Source organism: Episyrphus balteatus, chromosome 2, assembly GCF_945859705.1.
Source record: "Episyrphus balteatus chromosome 2, idEpiBalt1.1, whole genome shotgun sequence".
Lineage (NCBI taxonomy): Eukaryota > Metazoa > Arthropoda > Insecta > Diptera > Syrphidae > Episyrphus > Episyrphus balteatus.
In genome coordinates, this window is record NC_079135.1 from 34,649,996 (window position 1) to 34,671,465 (window position 21,470).

The following is a 21,470-nucleotide window of genomic DNA, read 5'->3' on the forward strand; positions in this document are numbered from 1 at the left end:
ATAACAACGACACGAGACACGACGCGACGCGACTATACACTTCAACGAAACATAACAAAATGACGCCTTTGCTCTTGTTGGCTATGTCTGTTTCACTTTTTTTCCATTTCTCACTTTCCACCACGATTCTCTTTCGACTTTGTGTTCATACACAAAAAGTTGCAAGTGTGTGAGTGCAACCCCGCTTTTCTCGGTCGGAGGTCGGACTGTCTTTTCTGGACTCCGTTTTCTTGCTTGAAGGGTTGTTTGACGAAAAAAAAAAAAATCAAAACACAAAATGGCCGAGAGACAAAGTTTTTTTTTCGGTAAGTATTTGTTTTTTCGGTGCAGTTCAGTTTTTTGACATCTCGTCTGGCAGCTCGAGCTCTCTCACTGCTTTCGTTTTTAGGTGCTGTAGCTGTTTGCTGTTCGGTTGTTTGCCGTTGTGCGTGCTAAAAAAAAATAAGAAAAAAATAATCTTCCTTTCTGTGGTGCAGCAGCAAGAGAAAAAAGCCAACCAACAAAAAAAAAGAAATTTTACCCCAAAATAAATAAAATATAAAGAAAAAATATATCAGATAATTTTTAATCAAATAAAAAAGTGGTGAAGTTTTATTATTTTATTTTTATGTGTAAGATCCTTCTTCTATTCACAGAGTGCGACGACAATAGAAAAATATATCCACCCAATCAATTGGAAGAAAAAAAAAAAAAAAAATTGTATACAAGAAGAAAAGTGTTAACGGTGCTTCTTTCAGCTTTCCAATCGGTCGCTCTTCTCCGCTCCGAGGTTTTCTATGTTTTTTTACTTTTCTTTTATTTTAATTTTTTCTTGAACGTCCGCTCAGCTGCCGTCGTTTTAGTCGCTGCCGCCGCCCGTTTGCCATCATCCTAGGAAAGCTCCTCTTCATCGTCGTCTGTCGTCGTCGGTGTTTTTTTTTTTCTTTTCTTTCAACAAAACGACGACTTTTTTGTCGTCTTTCGTCGCCCCCTTGTGTGTTGATTATATTCAAATCTTTGCGGTGGGCCGTTGGCCCCTTTTGGTCCCCTTTTCCCTATAAATTATCTGTTTTTTTTTTTCTTGTTAATTTACGCCAAGTGCAACGCTGGTATCGTCTTTTCGGTCTCTGGGATTAAGTGATTCGAAATCGGGGATTCTCGGGAGAGAAAAAAAATTCATGGGAGTTATAATTTAATTTTTTGGTATTTTTCCATGGAAACTAGCAACAATAATAACAAGAAAAGCAGAAAAAACAGATCAAATTGGAGGAGAAACTAACAAAAAAAAAAGAAAGGAAAAAAAGGATACAAAATTGGCAGCAGAAAACAGTGAAAAAAAAAAGAAAAATAAGGTAGGTATTGTGTGTTTTAGTGTTGTCGTTGTCTGTCTGTGTTGTGTTTTTCTCGCTCAACATAGATGGAAAAAGTATAGAGGTTAGACTAAAGTAAAGTACATAGTGGTAAAAGAAGGTGGAATTGGTGCTTATTGCCATTGCAATTTGCCTTTTGCGCCACCCTCTTGCCGCCTCTTGTGCCTCTCTAACACAACAGGAAATACCCAAATGTTCTTCTTCTTCTTGTTGTTGTTCCATTCCAAAGCCTATGTCGAGCCGAGACTATGACTGGGAGAGTACCTTCCTCTGCCTACTCTTGTCGTTGTCGACGTCTATTTTGTTGATATGACTATGAAACTGTCGAGTGTGTGTCGGTACGTAGGACGTAGGTATACATTATCTATCCCCTCGGTTGTTTCTCTCAGTGTCTCTCTCCCCTTTTTTGTCCACTCAAAATGTGTTTCCATGTCCCATCGCCTCGCCATTGCCATCCATAAAGTTCGTTATATTCCTTCTTTTTTATTGCTTATTGCAGTATTGCCAGCTGCTAGATATAGTTTGGAAAAACCCTTTTGGTTTTTTTTTTTTTTGTAACCTATTCAAAAAGGATTTGTCATGTTTCTCTATACTTAGTTGGCTTTTGAATGAATTTCCCTTGACAATAAGATAGGTTCTATTTTTAGTAAAAAAGAGCGAAGAGAAATGCGAACAAATTTAAGTCGATGTGTCTTAAACAAAAACCTATTGGTGATCGGGTATGTTGATCGATTTCGAATTCCCAAGTTAGTAGAATAACATCTATTAGGACTGACAGTCACATTTAGATCAATGTAGATCCATTTTGATACCATATAGGCTTAAAAAGTATTGAGATTCACTGGTAGACCAGAATGTGTGTCTGTGGCTTGTGTCTTGTGTCGCTGTCAAAGTTAAAAAGTATGAAATTAGTATATTGGTGCCAGAATACGTAGCTGTGGCTGTGGCAAGGAAATTCGCTGTGGTACAAGTCGAGTCGACTTTTACTTCAAGCTACAAGCGCAATGACTTTTGACGTTTCTAATGTGGTTGCTCAGTTAATATTATTTTTTTTTTCAAGGCAATTGACATTTTAGTGCGTCACATAATTCTGTTCATCTTTTCTACATTTTGAGCGATTTTATTTGACATCTTGTACCACGGCGTTTTTCTTTGCCACAAGCGAATTTCCATTCTGTTCAGCCAGTCAATGCTTCGGCTTCCAAATAAAAGATTTCAACGATTCCAAGAAAAAGTTTTTCCAACAAGAAAAATATATTTAATTTAATAAAAACGATGTTTTCGTTACAGAGTTTAGATTCAAAATGAAAAATAATTTACTGGTTGAACAGAATGAAAATTCGCTTGTAGCAAAGAAAAACGTCGTGGTACAAGATGTCAAATAAATTCGCTCAAAATGTAGAAAAGATGAACAGAATTATGTGGCGTACAAAAATGTCAATTGCCTTGAAAAAAAAAAATAATTTTAACTGAGTAACCACATTAGAAACGTCAAAAGTCATTCCGCTTGTAGCTTGAAGTAAAAGTCGACTCGACTTGTACCACAGCGAATTTCCTTGCCACAGCCACAGCTACGTATTCTGGCACCAATATACTAATTTCATACTTTTTAACTTTGACAGCGACACAAGACACAAGCCACAGCTACATCATTCTGGTCTACCAGTTAAATGAAAATTGAAAGCTAATAACAAACAAAAAATCGATTGCTACAATTTCAATACCCTCTCTCAATCGAACATTATCTTATTATGCTAATCAATTTTCTTTACTTCAATTTGAGTTTTGTTCGTAGTTCCAAAAAGTGTGTAGGATCCATTGCTTTTGTAAAAATGCCCGCTAGTTGTTCTTTCGTCCCAATAGCTTCAATTTTTATAATTTCTTTTGCAAACAGTGACTGTTTATCTTTGGCAACATTTATTTCGATTGGATATTTCAACTGATTCATACTAGAGAAGTACCATTTTTCGTTGGCGAGGTGATCGCTAGCTCCTGAATCAAGCTTGAAAATAATTCTCTCGTTGTTGTTACTGCTAGTTAAATTTCTGTCGGCCATGAAGCAAAAACCTTTGCTTTTAACGTTTTGAGCTTCTTTTGAATAACAATCTTTTGCTTGATGTCCAAATTTATATCACTTAAAGCATTTTCCAAGAATTTTTTTCTTTTTGTGACGTTTCTTTTTACTCGAAAATGCTGTAGTTTCTTTTACATCTTCTTCTTCCTGGCGTTCTATAAGTTTAAGTTCTTCACTCTTCAACCTCTCTTTTACAATGGAAAATGTAAGTTTTCCATCATCCAAATTTTGAAGAGCTTTTACCAATGGGTCGAATTTTTCAGGTAACGATAGGAATAATTGAGTGAGAACATCGTTCTCCTCCATTTTGCACCCAGCCAGTTTGAGCTGGCGAACCAGGTTTTCAAATGTTAGCAAATGGGAAGCCACTGAATCTTCCCTTTGCATACGCAATTTCGTCAGTTGCTTTCGCAACAACAATTGGTTCACAATTGATGTCTTTGCAAATGCTGACTTCAGACTTAGCCACATCAGTTTAGCGGATTCATTATCTCTTACATAGCTCAAGTAATCTGAGTGAATAAAATTAACTAAATAGTTCTTAGCTAATTTATCCCTCTTCAGAAATTCTGCTCTTGGAGCTGCTTCTGTTGGGGGATCGTCGGTTAGAACATCCCATAGATTCTTGGATTCCAAATGAATTTTCACTCGGAACTGCCAATCGTCATATCCCAAGCCGTTAAACTGTGGGAAAATCCTTATTATCGCCCATAACCTATTGAGATTCAATGCTTCGGCTTCCAAATAAAAGATTTCAACAATTCCAAGAAAAAGTTTTTCCAACAAGAAAAATATATTTAATTTAATAAAAACGATGTTTTCGTTACAGAGTTTAGATTCAGAATGAAAAATAATTTAAATGAAAATTGAAAGCTAATAACAAACAAAAAATCGATTGCTACAATTTCAATAAAAAGCATATATGTATGTATGTATGTATATGGAAAACCTTTTGATATTGCTCTTGGTCCGTACAAATCGTTAGAAGCGTTATACAACAGGTTTTATCCTCAAAAAATCGATAGTGTTTCTAACGGTTTCTGTCACTTACAATTACCTTTTATCGAAACAGGGAATAACATCTAGTTTAGAAATGATAGGTTAGGTTAGGTAGAAATGGCTGTCAGGAAAACGACTGACACACTTAGACCGCACTTATTGGTCCGTTGTGATACCATGATACAAGGAAATTCCTCACTTAATTAAACCAGTTGGAGCTTTTGTTGAAGCGGTGAAGGTTGAAGATGTCAGTATTAATTAGTTCACTTGTATCTTTTAAGAAATATTTTTCCAAGTTTTTTTTACGTCTACTGGAAAGGGCAGGACATGAGCAGAGAAGATGTTGGATTGTTTCTTCTTCTTCCTCATCAAGGCAACTTTTACAGAAGTCGTTAGAAACAACGCCAAGTCTTATGGCGTGTCTACCTATGAGGCAGTGTTCTGTTAGGACACCTTTTACAGAGCTGATATGCAATCTGCTTAGAGACAATAAATTTTTTGAACGTTTTGGATCTAGCCTAGGCCAGATCTGCTTGGTCGTTTGGCATGTTATAATGTTTGACCATCTTTTGTTTGTTGCCTCTATAGCTTCTTGCTTCAGCATGAGTTTGCACTTTGCGATTGGTATACCAATACTTGCCTTGTTGGGTAAAATTGGTATTAGAGTTCCATTTTTGGCGAGTTCATCTGGTTCGCAGTTTCCCAAAATATCTCTGTGACCCGGCACCCAAAAGAGGTTAATGTTAAACTGCTCTGACATCTCCATGAGAGATGATCGACAGTCGCGGGCAGTTACGGAGTTTGTGGAAACAGAAGCTAACGATTTAAGGGCTGCCTGGCTGTCAGAGAAGATGCGGATATCCGATGTAGATATCACGTTTTCTTTGAGCCAAGTCAATACCTCTTTAATCGCTATTATTTACGCTTGGAACACGCTGCAGTGATTAGAGAGACGGAAGGAGAGACTAAGATTAAGTCTTTCTGAGTAAACACCGCCACCTACTCCTAACTGCTAACCCGTGTAAATAGGTCTGATGACCGCAGTGTATAGCAAGTGAGTTATTTTAGGGGACAGTCCCCTAAAAATGATACCTTGATCAAAATTTTTTTCGAGTGTGCATGTCTATGTCTATGCCTTACCATTCATATCTATCTTCCTCCTCAGGCCAGTAGGTGCATGGTCTCTGTAGTTAATTTGTGTAAACTTAATCAGTGTACAAAGAATCGATATGAAGTAGAAAAGACGACCATGGTTTAACATGTGCGTGTTTCCATCACCTTACCCCTCCTGACATGTCGTACTTTTACCCAGCTGCAGCTTCATGTAATGTCTGATAGATGGAAAAGACAGTCCTTGATTTAATTACTTTTATATTATTCCTATCTTAACACCGGAACTGGGAATATGTTCAGTCCCAAACATAGGAAAATAATAACCCAATCAATTAAGCATTGAGAAAAAGAGAGGATCCTCTTAAAGACGTATGATAAGTGCCCGAAGCAAGACGCCAAGATTGACACTTCGAAAAAGAATATCGTTGGTATGATGATCAAAAGAAACAGCCTGTTCGAGAAAAAAAAAACATTTTGGTAAGGAACACAAGGTGATCGAGATTTTAGTGTTACACTAGATTGTTACACCTAAATATTCATAAAGGAACTTGGTGAACTCCACATCAACGAACATTGTAAATATCGCAATTGACGGAAGACATTCTAGCATTTAATAAGCTGTTTAGTTGAAGTTGGCCTAGGATGGATGTCCAAAGGTAGCCTCAGGTTGTTCTCATGGGCATTCCCCCCTCAGAAATAATATTACGTGTAAATTATTTCAGTGAAAGAATACAAATAAGTAATGCACTATAAATTGGATTTTATAAAACCAAACGTTTTAAGAAATAAAACTTTTATAATTGGTTAGAATCAAAACGTTATACTTTGTTAAAATGTCCACTACGTGAACGTTCGTTTGATTTGCAATGACTCAATTACATTTTGGGCAAAACGACGTCTATCACCAGCTCAGAGCTCTAACTATGCGAGTTTGCAAAAAGTTTCTGTTTTTGTAATGGTCATTTTTACCCAATGAAAAAAAAACAAAAAAAAAACATTCAATGATATCATCACCGGCATTAAAACCTCCATAAAGTAACTCTTTCTTTGGGTGAAGTCGTGTTCCTTGAAGAACATGAGAGGTTTGATCTAAACTAAAAATGCTTCTTATCATTGAACAGAACATAAGTATGAAATTGAACATCTGCTTTCAACGTATCTAGAGATAATTCCGAGCACTTCGCTTCTTAAAATCGTGTGACCTTATAAATCGAGACCTGATAGCAGATACTTACCAATTGCTTGAGAGGTAATCGATTTTGCAAGATTATGAAACCAAAACGTTCATACCCCATCATTTGGTATGAAGGACAGAGGATGTAGTGAAAACAACTTTTTTTCGGTTTCATAATGATTATTTAAACTGCATTGATATTGCACATTTTCTCGCAAAAGCTGCCGATACATAATGGCACGCCGCATTGCCCGGTGCGTATCTGATTACTTAGAAAAAGTCAAAATCGTCGTGAAGGCTTGGCCTAAAAAGCGCTAAGACATGAATCCTATCCGAATGAAGTGAAAAATTTAACAAACTATCATAAAAAAACCCGTATTTAAGGCAAACCCGGGAATTAACTCCTTCATTAGATGTTTTAAGAGGCAATATCCGCTAAAATGACTCGTTAACAAAAAAATTTAAAAACTACTGTTCACATTCCATTAAATTTAAAGTCGTTCTAAGTTCTTAAATCTCATTCGAGAACATGAGCTTTTTATACATTTCCGTTTCTTGTACTCTAGCAAAATAAATAAAACGACTAACCTATGTTAGCAGCATGTGACTACAAAACTTCTCCAACGCGGTCAAGTATGTATTTCCAAAACATTGAACTTCCTTCGCTTTCTTTTGATGCGTTATCACACAATAAAGTAGAATGCTTGAGAGTACTTCAAGAGATAAAAATTATTTGTGTTAACTTTGATCAATTAAGAAGAAATAATGTAATTTCATTGCATTGTAAATATATTCTTCTATCAAAAGAATTGCCGCTATTATCAATTGTTGTTAATGTGTTTTAGTCCTTATTGTGTCTTATTGTTATTGTTGATTCTCTGAAAATTCTTAGAGGATGATCAACATAAAACACTTAACATTTTATTCCATGCAATATTAGATAATTATCTAACAAATTGTTTTACCGAAAATGAAACTGAGAATGAAATATTGAACTATTGAAATATTTTACAAGGTGAACGAGCTAGTTGATATTTAAAAAAAATCACATTTGATATAAGAAACAAGAACGAATAAAGACATTAAAACTTAAAAAACGTAACACCACGTACAGAAAGTTCAAGTTAACCAAGAACTTGTGAAGTCGAAAAGTTCAAGTGGATAGTCTTAAAAGGTCTTTGGACAATATGCAGTCAATGACCAAATTGATAACTTTTGTAAAACATGCAATTTTGGAAATGGAAAATTTTAGATTTTTCAAGAAAGCAAATTGGTATTCGCCCAAGTTACCAACTTTATTAGAAAAAAGATATTAGCTAACTTTAGTTAACTGAAGTAAATGATTTGCAATATTTAAAACACTGGATGTTGAAATTAATGAATCCAGACCCAAAACCAGATTTATAATACTTTACAATGATCATAAAAACTGTGCTCAGCAATTGTTATCCTTTTATTATTTGGTGCCCTTTATTCTCATGAACTTTAAATACTCCTTTTTGATAGCTCAAATGTCAGACATTTTGCAAATAGTATATAAGACGGAAGGAAAATGATATCAAAAGAGATAAGTCTAAGGTAAGCACTTAAAGTCTGTTTGGCTACCATTGAACGATTTAACCTTTCAAGTATATTTTCAGACTAAAAAACCCATCTACGTGACTTCAACATGAAAACACAAAATAAAAAACAACCTCACCATCATCATGATATTGAATCAAGTAAATGCTGCCTGGCAGTACTCCACATCTAATCCTTATAATTCCTGTTTTTCTTTTTCCTTCTCTTCCCTTTGTAATGTTCTGCCATCGTCTGTGTCAATTGTTATGGTGGTAGTGATTCGACATAGAAGAAGAATAAAGCACACGCAAAGGCAACCAGCAGAATTTTCCATAACATTTTTATGGTTGAAAAGAAAAAGATATGACAAGAAGCCACCAGGACTTCTCGGTGCTATGTGTCGATGATGCAGTAAAAAAAGAAATGATAATAAAAGAAAAAAATACCCCAAGAAGACGTCATCTTATCCCGAAAACAACGACAAAACACTCAACTCAACTCAGCTCTGCTCAGCTGCTTTTGTTTCCAATTGGAATTGTGTTTGGTTGTTGTTGTTGGGTTGCTTGCACATGCACATATGTGTGTGCAATGGCTTCTGAATCCTTTTGTGGTGTCTCTGAGATTCTAAGAGTTATCTTCATCCCAGTGGCGCTTTGTTATCCTCAACTCACTGCACCAGAACCAGAAAAAAAGCAAAAAAAAAAAAAAAACAAAAAACATAACACCACCAAGTGCCTTCGATTGGCACAATGAACCAAACACCATATTACCGCACTGCAACCAGAACTAAAAAAACAACAACAACAAAAAATAAAACAACACAACTATACGGGAACACTCTCGTACAATGTTCTATTTTTGAAGTGCGTTTAGTTTAGGTTTATTTTTTTTTGTATTCTTCTTAAACTTGAGATATCTATGTGGTATGTGGGTATAGGTACTTTAAGGGTTAGGTTTGGCTTCATAAATGAATTATAAATTTGTGTTTTTTTGACGACCTCAGAGGTTTAACAGTTTCGCGAGTCTCATCTTGCTTCTTATTAAAATTGGGTCTTAGCTACATCTGAAGATAAGATCGTTCCTAAACTGTTTCCAAAGAAACTGAGTGATTGGAATGATAAGAACATTCTTATTCATGATGGCCAGTACCGACATGCGTGGGACCCTATCAGTAACTTCTTTCAGTAAGCCGTTTCCAGATTCGGATTTCAGATCTGGAAATCATTCTAAAACTGGTGACCCCATCGACATTGAGATCTTGCAATATTTCTCTTAGGCTCTGCCTTGACATTGAAGACTTTAAGGTCAATGTTCATTCGCTCTGGATCTTAGGCGAAGCTTCTCGGCTAGTAATACGTCACTGAACAAATCGTTTTGTTCATCGTTGTTCATCTTTTTCGTCATTGTTGTTTTGCCTATTGACACAAACGAAATCGAAACTTTTGCTAAGAACCCAACAAAGAGTTTTCATTCTTTTAAGAGAGACAGTCCATATTTGGCAGCACTTTGCATAATCTAAACCTTCTTAGTCTTTAGCCAAACTCCTTTAATCCTTTGCCTAAAGAAACAGAAAGTTTAACGCGTGATGTCGTTTCCTGAGTTTACGGCTTGCATTAAGAAAAAAAATTCCTTGACCTCGAGGTTATATTAATTGATAGTAATGTTCTTAATATTCTTCTAAGTACAATTTTTCATTTATAAGGTTTCTTTCAAGTTGCAGTCTCTTTTGACCGCAGTTTTTAAACGTTGCTATTTCTCTTCTTAGATTCTGTTCGTCTTAAAGCTTCGATGAACAAGTTCTTTTATAGATTTCAAGTCGAGGATTCTAGTGCTTGATATGTCTAGATAATGCCTATGTCGTAACCAGAAGGTAGTTCTAGGTTTTGTCAAGAAGAACGCAAACTGTTTATGTTTTGCCTAAAAAGACACATGTGGACTCTAAAAAAATCTAACTGTCAAATTTTGGATTTTTGCTTAAGTCGTCCTTCAAACCACAACAATATGAATATGCTTGTCCAAGGTGTTTTAAATTTTATATTTTATGGCGTGGTTTTGAAGCCTACATTAAGTCTTTTCCTAAACCGTTTTAAATGGACTCGACGTTTGGTATCCCAGTGCATAAGTAGCAATTAAAAAATTCAATTATGTAAGAGCAGGTACGTGAGCCACCGTAGTTGTCTTTTTTTTTATTATCAACGAAACAGAGTCGGATGACCTTTTTTCCCGATTTCGTTTGTGTTTTTATTTATTTTTAGCTTCAATTTTAGTAGCCCAACTTGGATTCAACTAATGTCTACTCGTGTGTTGCGTGCAACACTTTTGAACTTATCTAACATACTCAGAGGCAACTATTATCAAAGAAAACACTTTCCTATAGTGTTAATGTCCCCATTTAAAAAAATAGAAAATAAAAAAGAAAAAAAAAATACAGTGTGGACGCTAATTATGATTTATGGGACTCATAAACCAAACGACACATAACAGAAGGTTAATTTAAAATACTAGGAACTGCATTCTTTGATAAAGATTAGCATCCAACAGTCATTAAAGCAACGAAAACGATGATAGGTTTTCTATAATCTTGCTTCAGTTCAACTGATTAGATTCTGTCTATCAGCAACAGCAACACTATACAAGTGTTTAAAAATGACTATCGATTATCATGGTTCATGCTTCAAGAGATATTGATTTGGATCCGAGTTGGACGAATAAAAGAGTGAGAGAGGTTTTGGGGATTTTATTTTTTTTGGGGGGATAGTGTTATCGAAAAATAAAATAAAAAAAAAACTGGGAAATTGGTTTTCGAATTGCATTATGGTTGTGGGGTGGTAGGAAAGACGACTTTTGGTATTTGGAGCAAGATAAGATTAGCTTCTCTAGAATTTTGATTATTCTGCTTAAACTATCAATGTTATTGCATTCTCTGCTGCTGCTGCTGCTGTTGCAGGATTTATAAAATTGATTAAACTTCAGAAGAACAAAAATGAAACGTATGTACATTTAAGGAAAATGGGTACTGCATTTGTGTGATTTTTTAAGAAAATTAAATAAACGTAATGCAAAATGGAAAAAAGTCTGACAATCGAAATGGAAAGACTCGTAAAAGCTTATCGAATGGAATTTTCAAATATCTTTAAAAAATGTTCAAAGTCTATCCTTGTGAAATGGAAACTGAAATAGATTTTGAAAATCCTATTCAAGGTTTTAAATGAAGTGAGACAAATTCAAGTCTTTTCCACTAATTTAAACAGATCTCTGTTTGTAATGAAAACTTGATGCATGATGCATGGATAGATTGAAGTTGGGCAGAAGATTTCCAGTAAACTAATTTACTGACAAAAATTACGTCAAGAATTGAGTTCTTTAAGAAGTTGTTAGGATAAAATTATATATTAAAATATGAGTCCTTCAGCCCTATTATGAATGAAAACTCCCGGGCAATTGTACTCGGGAGAGAGCGGACTCCCAATCAAAAAGAGGTAAGGCCCAGTGATCCAGTGAAAAAAATGACGACGAGCAGAAGTGGAATGCAATTTTTCACGACAATGATACTCTTAAAGGCTTTGACAATCCCTTGGAAGAAGCAGTATCTGAGAAAAAATGTCTTGGTGCTGGAGGCTGGATTTAAACTCAGAATCTCTGTCGTGACAGTCCAACGCACTAACCATTGTGCGTGGCTCATCAATTTAAAAACGTGATAGTTTGAAGGCACCAGAAATAAGGTTGTATAAGGTGCTGAATAAATGGGGAAGAGTACCACGCACCAGATGAGTGTGATTTAGGCTTATACACTGTTTGTATTCAAGATACATCAACAACTTCAGCTTCGTTTACTACATTGATGACCCCAAAAATCGATAGTTAACCCTATTGCATCTTGAGACATATTGTTTGTGGTCGAAATAATTCACAAAAGCTAAAATTTAATTTGTGATAAGGAGGAAATCATCGAACATATAAAAAGAAAAAAGTGTCAAAGTAGTTTAGTAGTGTTTATACACGTTGATGTTCTTGAATGTTAACTTTTTCATTCAATAAGAAGGAAATGTCAAAGTTCTTATCTGCCAAATTCTAATATTTCCATTTATTGAATTATACAAAGGCATCTTACAGTAGATAATGTTGTCCCCTTGTGCTGGTTGACAGCTTAAGTTTTTTTTTGTGTGTGTGTCGAAGTGTCATTCAATATCAGGATATACAAACCAAAACGGAAATGAAAAGTGGTGGTGTTTCCTGTAAACACTTGACAGTTGATAAACAAATATTCCAACCGTTCCAAACTGTTGACCCAACTTTTATTTTATTATTTGTTCCTTAAAATTCACTTACAACACAGCAAAAACCTAAAAGCATGCCACACTTCCTGAATGTCGCCTACAAGGGGTCTACCCCCTTGCTCACCCCTCCGTCTCCCGACTCATCCCAGCTTTATAATATTCATGATCCGTGATTCACGTTGTAATTAGTTATGCGTGAGTCAATGTCATGCATAAATTATGGTTTGGAAAACGCAAGTAATACCTCTAATTTGGATTTTCCAGCTCCTCTCTACCATAAAAAAAAAACTTAAGTTAGCAAAGTTACAATTCCCTTTTGGCACGAACAAGCTACAAAAAGGAAACTTGGGTTTCTAAACTTCAACCCTCATTTCAAATCGAACCCCTTTTTCTCTTTATTAATAAAAAACAAAATGCTGTTGAAATTGCATACATCACACTATGCATAGTAAAAGAGTGAGTCCTTCCACCCTCACACGCAGGGCTTCACTCTCTTTTGGTAATATCCTTTGTTGTGTTTACAGCGGTTTAAGAGACGGAAGGAAGTAAACAAAAGTTCATCCCCTTTTCAAAATGAAGTCGAGTAGTTTTTGTAATTTTTTTTTTTTTGCTTTTGAGTAAAGGCTGCTGATGAAGAGAGAGGGTATAGGCAAGGCAAGAGTCGTGTTTTGCTTCATTTCTTGTTTTTATTTTGGCCCACTTTGGAACTGGAATTGTGTATTCCGAAAGGATTGCCATTGCCCTCACATTTGGTTTTTCATTTTTCTTTTTTTGTTTTGCTTCCTTTTTTTTTTGTTTTTGTGTTTTTTAATTGATGATGGTTGAACACACACATGGTAACTGAGTTTATCCGGAAAAACTCAAATTTAAAATTTAAACAACAACAACGGCATCAAATATCCGTTTTCTATGAGTGTCGCCGCCATTTCGCCCACATTGCAAAAACAAATATAAAAAAAAAAAAATGTTGGCTGGCAGGATATCATTTTGGTTTGAGTTTGGGTTTTCATATTTTCAAGTTGCCATGTTGCCATGTGTATATATGGCCGTCATCCCACACAATGCAATGAACCCTGGGAGAGTGTGTGTGCTTCGGCTGCCGTTGCACTCTCCATGGATATAATGATGAATGGATATGTGGATGTAGAGCGAAAAATCTACTATCTACCTTTGCACACGCGTTTCAAACTCAACTGAACTGATTTATCGAATTTGGTTATTTTTATTTTTTTACGAGTCCCTCTGGGTCGAAGTATATAGTTTGATTTTCATAAATCAAAGATAGCGAGTTCCGAGAAATGTCACATAATACTCAAATGCATTGCTAGAATATAAACCTACTCCTCATGGATTGGCATCTGTCTGTCGATGTAAAATTGAGTAAACTTTGTCAATTTGTGTTAATTAACAAAACGTCAGAGCTGGATATTTTTTGTTTTAATTTTTGTTTTTGTGTAAAATGCTTAAAAATCATTATTTATTGAAACGTAAGTTATGAAAAAATTGTGCAATAGGTTATCATAGGTTAAAAGCAGAGAATGATGTATGGCAGCGACGTACGAGGTCTGCAACAATCGATGTCGATGACTTTTCCATTAATCTAATTTTCGTACGTTTATCGAACGGGAAATTATTTTCCTTGTGTATTCTTAATGAATTACGAATTTGTATGCTTTTCTAGTAATTTAAAGAAAAAATAGGGGATATCTTTTAGATAATAAATTCTTTGAATGCCATCAGTAATGGTATGTTTTAAGCGACTATTTATATATTGACACTTAGGTTGCTATTAATGCATAGGTTAGGAAAACATCAGTTTTGTGTCACCTTTTATGAAGACATCCTAAATACTTGATCTAAAAAAGCAAAGCAACTCCCGGGAGAGTCTTAAATCTTTAAACCGAACTACGATTTGGTTTTGAAGAGAATTTTTTATAGGAGCTTAAATTTAGCTCGAACAGCTAACTAGGCTTTAAGTAAAAAAATTGAGATTGGTTTAGAAAACTGGCGCCATTTTAAATCCTCTACAAAACAAAAACACCAAATTTCCTTAAAATATTATATATAGAATATTGTTTTTTTTTCAAAGAGATATATTTTTAAGTTAGAAACCTTAAAAAAAATGTAGGTATATTGTAAAAAGAAAATATTTTGCATAAAAATAATCTTGAACATTATTTATTTGCATAATTATTTTCAGATGTAATTTTGCTATTAAAAATAAAAAACAAAACGATAACCAACATTTTCATTGTTAAAATTAAAAATCAATTACAAAAATGGATTACTATTTAATTTTTTTGGAAATGTTTTATTTCTTTTTCGAAATTATTTTTTTTTTACTGATTTCCATTTTTGTGATAGATTTTAATTTTAACAAAGAAAATGTTAAATTTTTTTTTTCAAAAAATGTTTTTTCAAGAACATTTTGTTTTGAAAAATGATATTTTTCTAAAAAAAATGTTTCGAAAATATTTTTTTTTTTCAACAATGATTTATTTTTCAAAAAAAAAAAAAAATTTAATTATTTTTTTTTCATAGAGTTAATTTATTTTCTAATTTTTTTTTTCGCAAAATTTAAAATAAAATATCAATCTTCCAAAATAATTTTTTTTTTAATTTTTTTTTTTTTTTCAAAAATCGTTTTTTTTTTATTATTTTTTAAAACTTCTTTTTTTAATTTTTCAAAACAAATACCTATTTTTATTATTTGTTCCTTTTAACTCGGTTTAGAACTTATTTTCAGGCACAAAACTTTCTGGTATTTTTCTACTTAGTCTTACATAGGTACTTTCAATCTAAGAAAAATCATCCCAGTTTTAACGAAAAGTTTTAAAACATTTATTTTAATGCTCATGTTACGATGCAATTTCAATCACCAGTTTTACCTTTATCTTTTTTTTTACTTGTTCTGTTTACTTCAGAGACATTAAAGTAAAATAAAATTGTTCATTTGACCTCAACACATGATATAATACGTAGTTGAATCTAATATTAAAAGATCGTGTTTAGGTTTAATCACCTATTTAAAATATGTATTTAAAAAAAAAAATAACCTTGTTAAATAATGATATTTATTAATTTTTCGTTTTTTTTTTTTTTATTTTCAGGTAAAACACCTAATTCGTGTCGGATTTGGCCTTTGAAAAGCAACAAACATAAAATTAAAGAATACCTCCAATACCCATTTAACGTATTAGTTTCGCACAAATGTAATCTTCTCAGGTAGGAGGTAGGAAATTAATAATTTTTAATAATATGATAAAGTTGACATGAATAGTAGTAGTATAAGGATGTTCTTTTACGCTAGTTGATTTCCTTTGATGTGTGTTCATTTGTCACATGTAAAGGAAATACTTAGTGTGAAAGAGTGTTTTCGATTTTATTTCTAATTTGAAAACGCAAATTTGTGTAAGGCAAAAGGCGTACAAAGTTGGACTTTATACTCAAAACCCGAGATTTATTTTAAAATTTTGAAAAAATTGCTTAATTGGTTAACATTGTAAGTGCATCAATGCATTGCAGAGTTTACATGTGTATGCAGTGATAAGTGTTATAACACTAAAATTTAATGAAAAATATTCTAATCAATATTAACATAAAAAAAAAACTGTACTCACCTTGACCTTGCATCATTGCCATCTTTATAGAAAAAGCATTTAAAAAAAAAAGAAATAAATTCTTATTTTTCGGCAGGCACGTTTTAAGTCCTTAAACTTGAAATATGTCTACTACTACTTCTTTGGTACATTATATCTTTATTTGACTTCCAAGTTCATAGAATTATTTATTTAATAAAAGTATGTACTTGAACAGCCATCAAAACCAGAAGTTGTTTCTTTTATATTCAAATGTAGAGCCTTAAACTTTTGACCGCAATCATAATGTTTATTTCAGATATCTCTACTGAATGATAAGCTTATTGGCCTACTTGTAGCCAATTTTTAAAAAGTCTCCACAACAAAAAGAATGTACCTACAAAATTTCTTTTGATATCCTTTTCAACTATATTTTCATCCACATTTCTTCCAAACACAATAGGAAAACTACATCCATTTCTACTTTATTTCACGCGTCGCCAACCGCTTTTCATCTGTGAATCGATTTTTTTACTTCGTTTTTTTTTTCATTTTTCTCTCTCACATTTTTATTATGAAAATCACGTAGCTACATCATTCTTTTCTAGGCAATCCAAACACCATTCAATATGTTCATCCTTCCAATCTTATTCTTCATTATGACATCAGAGTGAAATCATCTTCCTTTTTCTCTACATAAAGTATATTCCTATCCTATCATAGCTTTATCTCTCTACCGGTTTTTTTTTTTATTTTAGTCCGAAAAGTTTCTTCCAGAAGTCCAGTAAAAATGAGATAAAAAAAAACCAAAAGAAGAGAAAATAAAGGAATAACTAGAAGCAAAATGTAATTTATTTCACTTTATTCCAATCAGCCTTTGGTGTTCGTGTGGACTTAGGGTTATTCAAATTGGATTGAAATGAAACCAACCGATAAAAACGGAAACACACCTCAATATCGTATATCGATTGATATCCTCTCTCCCCAGACACAGCAGGGAAGCTTCAAGCTAACCGGCATTAATCTCAAGCTTAAGAAAAACAAAAAAAAAATATTGAATAAATCTTAAAAAAAATTACACACACACACAAACGATGAATACAGGGAAAAAAATTAATAAGACACTGGATACGTACGGAGGAACAACAACAAAGACAATAACAACGAAGCCGATGTGTCGTTGGAAAGAAGTAGGGACACGACAGGCAAAATGATCCGTAGAATTAATTTGCATAATCATTTTTGTGTCAAGTGATTTTTATGGTAAATCTAAACTCTGTCGATGGCTCTTATATGATACGAGGCGTGTATTCATATGTTTTATTAAGAGTCATACAGTGGGAAGGTTTCGAATTCGAAACCAAAATAATCAACCAACACGCAACCTTTCTTGAAAAACAAAAACTTTTTTTAAACTCATATTAACACACTAGTCGTTGATTTTCTTGCCATGTCTTAGAAACTTATCTAAAACAGGAAATAACTTCAGAAAGTTTCATCAAAATAAGATTAGTTTTGTAGCCACAAACAGACAAGTCACTCAAAATTATTTAAAAAAAATTTGTTTAATATAAAAATTTTCCGAAATTTTGTACCACTGTACTTGTCGTTGAAAATTTTTTTTTTTGTTTGCTATTTTTTTTTTCTTCTTCATGATGCAACAGCAGGATTATGCAGACGCAAACAAAACCAAAAACCATAAAACCATATAGACCGATTGAGAAACAAGCAGCCAGGAAAAGCTCTTTAAATAGTCTTTAAAGTTCTATGGTGCGTTGTTTGCTTTTTGTTTAGTTCAACAAGAATTTGCTTCTGTATTTAGTTTGCTTCCTTATTTTATTTTGTTATTATACATACAATTTTTTTCTTCTCCTTTTTGAAAAAAAGCAAACCCTATGCGAAATTAAATTGCTCAGCCATGTGTGCACTAATGTGTCTACAGATCCTACATATTGCAATGTATACAGTAGGATTAAAAAGTTTGCAGAGACTGAAATGTGAAACTATTATTATTTTGAAACTTGAAAAAAAAATAAAATAAAATAAAATATGTTGCTACATAAATTGAAATATTTTAAAATATTTTTTTTTGTAACTTAACTAATTAAATAATGAAACAATCAGGAAAAGTTTATGAATATTTGTTATTATTTTTATTTTTTGTTTAAAATCAAAAATAAAAATAAAAACAACAGTTTACAAAAATTGTGGTGTATCTGGACATATAAGTATATTCATGCATATTAGGGTGGGTAAAAATAATCGAATAATTTCTTTCATATTCCGAAAAATCGATTGCTATAGACACCTCTAGAACATACTCACCAAATATGAGCTCTTAAATATTAATTGGATATTACATGGAATATCCTCCGCTTCTCAGTTTTCCAATTTTACATCAATCTCATATTGATAGTGTTAAAATAATGAAAAAAAATATAACAATGAAAGATTAATAATACTAGATTATAGTTGCAAATAAAAATACAAATTTTAAGATTACTACTATGTATTAAAAAAAAAAAAATAAATATTTGAAAATAAATAAAAAATAAAATTAACAAAATTTTAAAAAAGTTATGAAAAGGAACAAATAATAAATAATAAATAATTAACATTCTAAAAGAACGTTTGTAAGACTTTTAAATAGTTTCAAACAAAAAATCTTTAAATTAAATTATTACACAATACCTATCTACACAAAAAAATTTAATCAGAATCTTAACAGTCGTTTTTGAGTAAAGTAGGTACATAGTTTCATTCATTTTTGTGTTTTTTGTTGTAAATTAACTAAAAAATAATAACACTAGTCGGCAAAAAAACAAAAAAAGTCAGGAGCAAGAACTCTGTAAGGTAATTTTAATAAACTTGAGTGTGTGTGCTGAATTCAAAACAGTTTACAGATTTTTTCTATCACGTCTAGTTTTTGAGCTCTGCTCATCACAATTTTAGCTATAAAGTCCCAAAAACTAATTTTAAATGAAATGTTTTTTGACATTTGATCTAAAAATATTATTTTTCCGTAATATTTTGCTATTTTTTCAACCGAATCAGGAGTCCAAAACTGAAATTTACTTCAAATCTTTTTCAAAAACCATAAGTTATTTTAACCACCAAGATTTTGAGATATCATACCTTTCTATACCAAATATCTTTTAGAAAAAAATAATTTAGAAAATAAAAATAAACGTATTTAAGAGGATAAAATATGGCTTTTGAATATTGCCTTATGTAGTTTTGCGAAAAAAAAATTAACGGTGATGAAATTCAACGCCAAAAGTACCACAAAAATGCGTTTTTGACCTGTTAATATTTAAATATTTCGAAAACTTGACGTGCCAGTGAAATTTTGACTTCAGATTCGGAATCACCACACAAAAGTCCTATAGAAAAGTATGGTTTGGTTCAAGCTCCATTTTCGTTGCCGACCAGTGTAATTATAGAAAATTATGAAAAAACATAAACAAAATAAGAAAAAAAAAAAAAAAATAAAAACTAAAAAAAAATAAAAACTAAAAAAAAAATAACAAAAAAAGAAATAAAAAAAAATAAAAATAAAAAAAAAAATAAAAAAAATAAAAAAAAAATTACATTCTGATAGTCTAACTGCCGGTTGAAAAATCAGTTCTAATAAAATTAAAATAAAGTATAGAATATAAAATTGAAAATAAAATAGAAATTTAAAAAATTAAATAATAATATAAAATTGAAAATAAAATAGAAATTTAAAAAATGAAAAAAAAAAAAAAGATTGCTTTAGAATGAATCACTTCATATTATTATGGAACGGGGGAGTAATTTTTCCCTTAGTAATATGCTCAAAATGGACTTGACTTTCTTCGAGTGACAAAATTACAGCATATTTTCGAATAGGAAATCAGAACATATAACAATAACTCACTTTTCAAAAAAAAAAAATAAATAAATAAATACAACAGAAACAGTTTAGAATAATAAAAATAATTGTAAACATCGATCATCGATAAGTGAAATCAACTTTTACTTGAGCAATTTTTTGCCACGGCCTTGTGGGAAAATAAAAAAGAGTTTACCGAAAAAAATAAACATGGAATAATGCCACAAGACTGAAAGATGCATTTGTTTAGTGATATTAGATAACGACACATTAAATAGTTTTACCTTCTGTTATAAAAAGTAAAACAAAATAATCATTTTTAGCAAAAAAACAAAACCGACTTCCATGGATCAAAACTGGGTTTTATGGTTTTAAAATAGTTCCTATGGCTTAAAGTAAGCGAAATTAAAATGGGACCACACTGCAGCCACCAGCTTTCTAATACAAAAAGAATTATCAAAATTGGTTCACTCAGTCCAAAGTTATGCGGTAACAAACATAAAAAAAAAAAAAAAAAAAAAATACAGACGAATTGAATACCTCCTCCTTTTTGGAAGTCGGTAAAAAAATTTAATAGTTTTAATCAATACATATTTTTAATTAAAAAAAAAAAAAAACCAAACTTGCAATCAACGCTGTTGTGGCTTACAGATGGCAGTGGTTTTATTTTAATTTATGTATCATCAAACAATTTTCCAATAGCAATGCAAAGTGGTAAGGATTATCTCATACAAGCAACACATACTTGTGTCATAGTATGTACATGAGACAACAAGAATCTAGAATCTACATGTTTATACACAAAGATATGGATTATAATTCTAGAAGAAAATGAACAAGCAAGAAAATGAACACAGAAAAATAAAAACAAATAGCTTACGACCACAATTTGAAATACACTCCGAGTTCAAAGATTGGGACCTGTAAATAAAACATCTTGCAAAAACGTCGAAACATAAAGAAATTACCAAAATTCAAAACCTCTGCAGAGGGTAATGATCTTATATATTAGTGACTAAAACCATAATAAAGCAGAGAATGTTTTAAAAAGCTATGCGAATTGCATTCTTCTTTTTTACATTATGAATGTTTCGTACTTGAGTTGAAAATCCCTCCAGAAAAATATAAAAAGAAAGAAAAAAACGTCCTTAATCTAAAGTCATGAAATGTATAAAAACATGTCCTTCTATCGCTTAATTAGAAAGCGACAGTGACCGAAACAACAAATACAAAAAAAAATATATATATATAAAAACAGAGAGATTGCCAATAGGTTCATTGTTCATACATATCACAAAACTCTCTACCCACTAACCGCTTTAGCATCCTTGATGGTTGGTATACATATATCTAGAGAAATGACACCGCCCACCATACCAATGCGCAGAAAGGACATTCAATCGCAGTCATAGAATACGAGTTTATGGTTAAGAGTTGCAAACCAAAAACTTGTGGTCCCCACAAAGGACACTCTCTCTCACAGTGTAGAA

The 21,470-nt window shown here is 32.4% G+C and overlaps 2 protein-coding genes across 4 annotated transcripts in view; one reads left to right on the plus strand and one right to left on the minus strand.

The window, feature by feature from the left end:
- Positions 1–314: 314 nt before the first annotated feature.
- LOC129912442 (tyrosine-protein kinase Src64B) overlaps positions 315–21,470 on the plus strand; it is a 121,624-nt gene continuing 100,468 nt past the window's right edge. For 2 of the 3 annotated variants that reach the window (XM_055990666.1, XM_055990668.1), the window contains exon 1: positions 315–1,331. The gene's annotated coding sequence lies outside the window, so the exon portion shown is untranslated. Of the gene's footprint in view, positions 1,332–15,656; positions 15,772–21,470 lie in introns of all 3 variants that reach the window. The other variant, XM_055990667.1, reaches the window with a different exon arrangement.
- On the minus strand, positions 3,481–16,188 carry LOC129909381 (uncharacterized). The gene is made up of 2 exons (XM_055986466.1): positions 16,167–16,188; positions 3,481–4,160 (listed from the first exon to the last, which is right to left on the minus strand). The coding sequence occupies exons 1-2, from the start codon at positions 16,186–16,188 to the stop codon at positions 3,481–3,483; spliced, it is 702 nt and encodes a 233-aa protein (XP_055842441.1).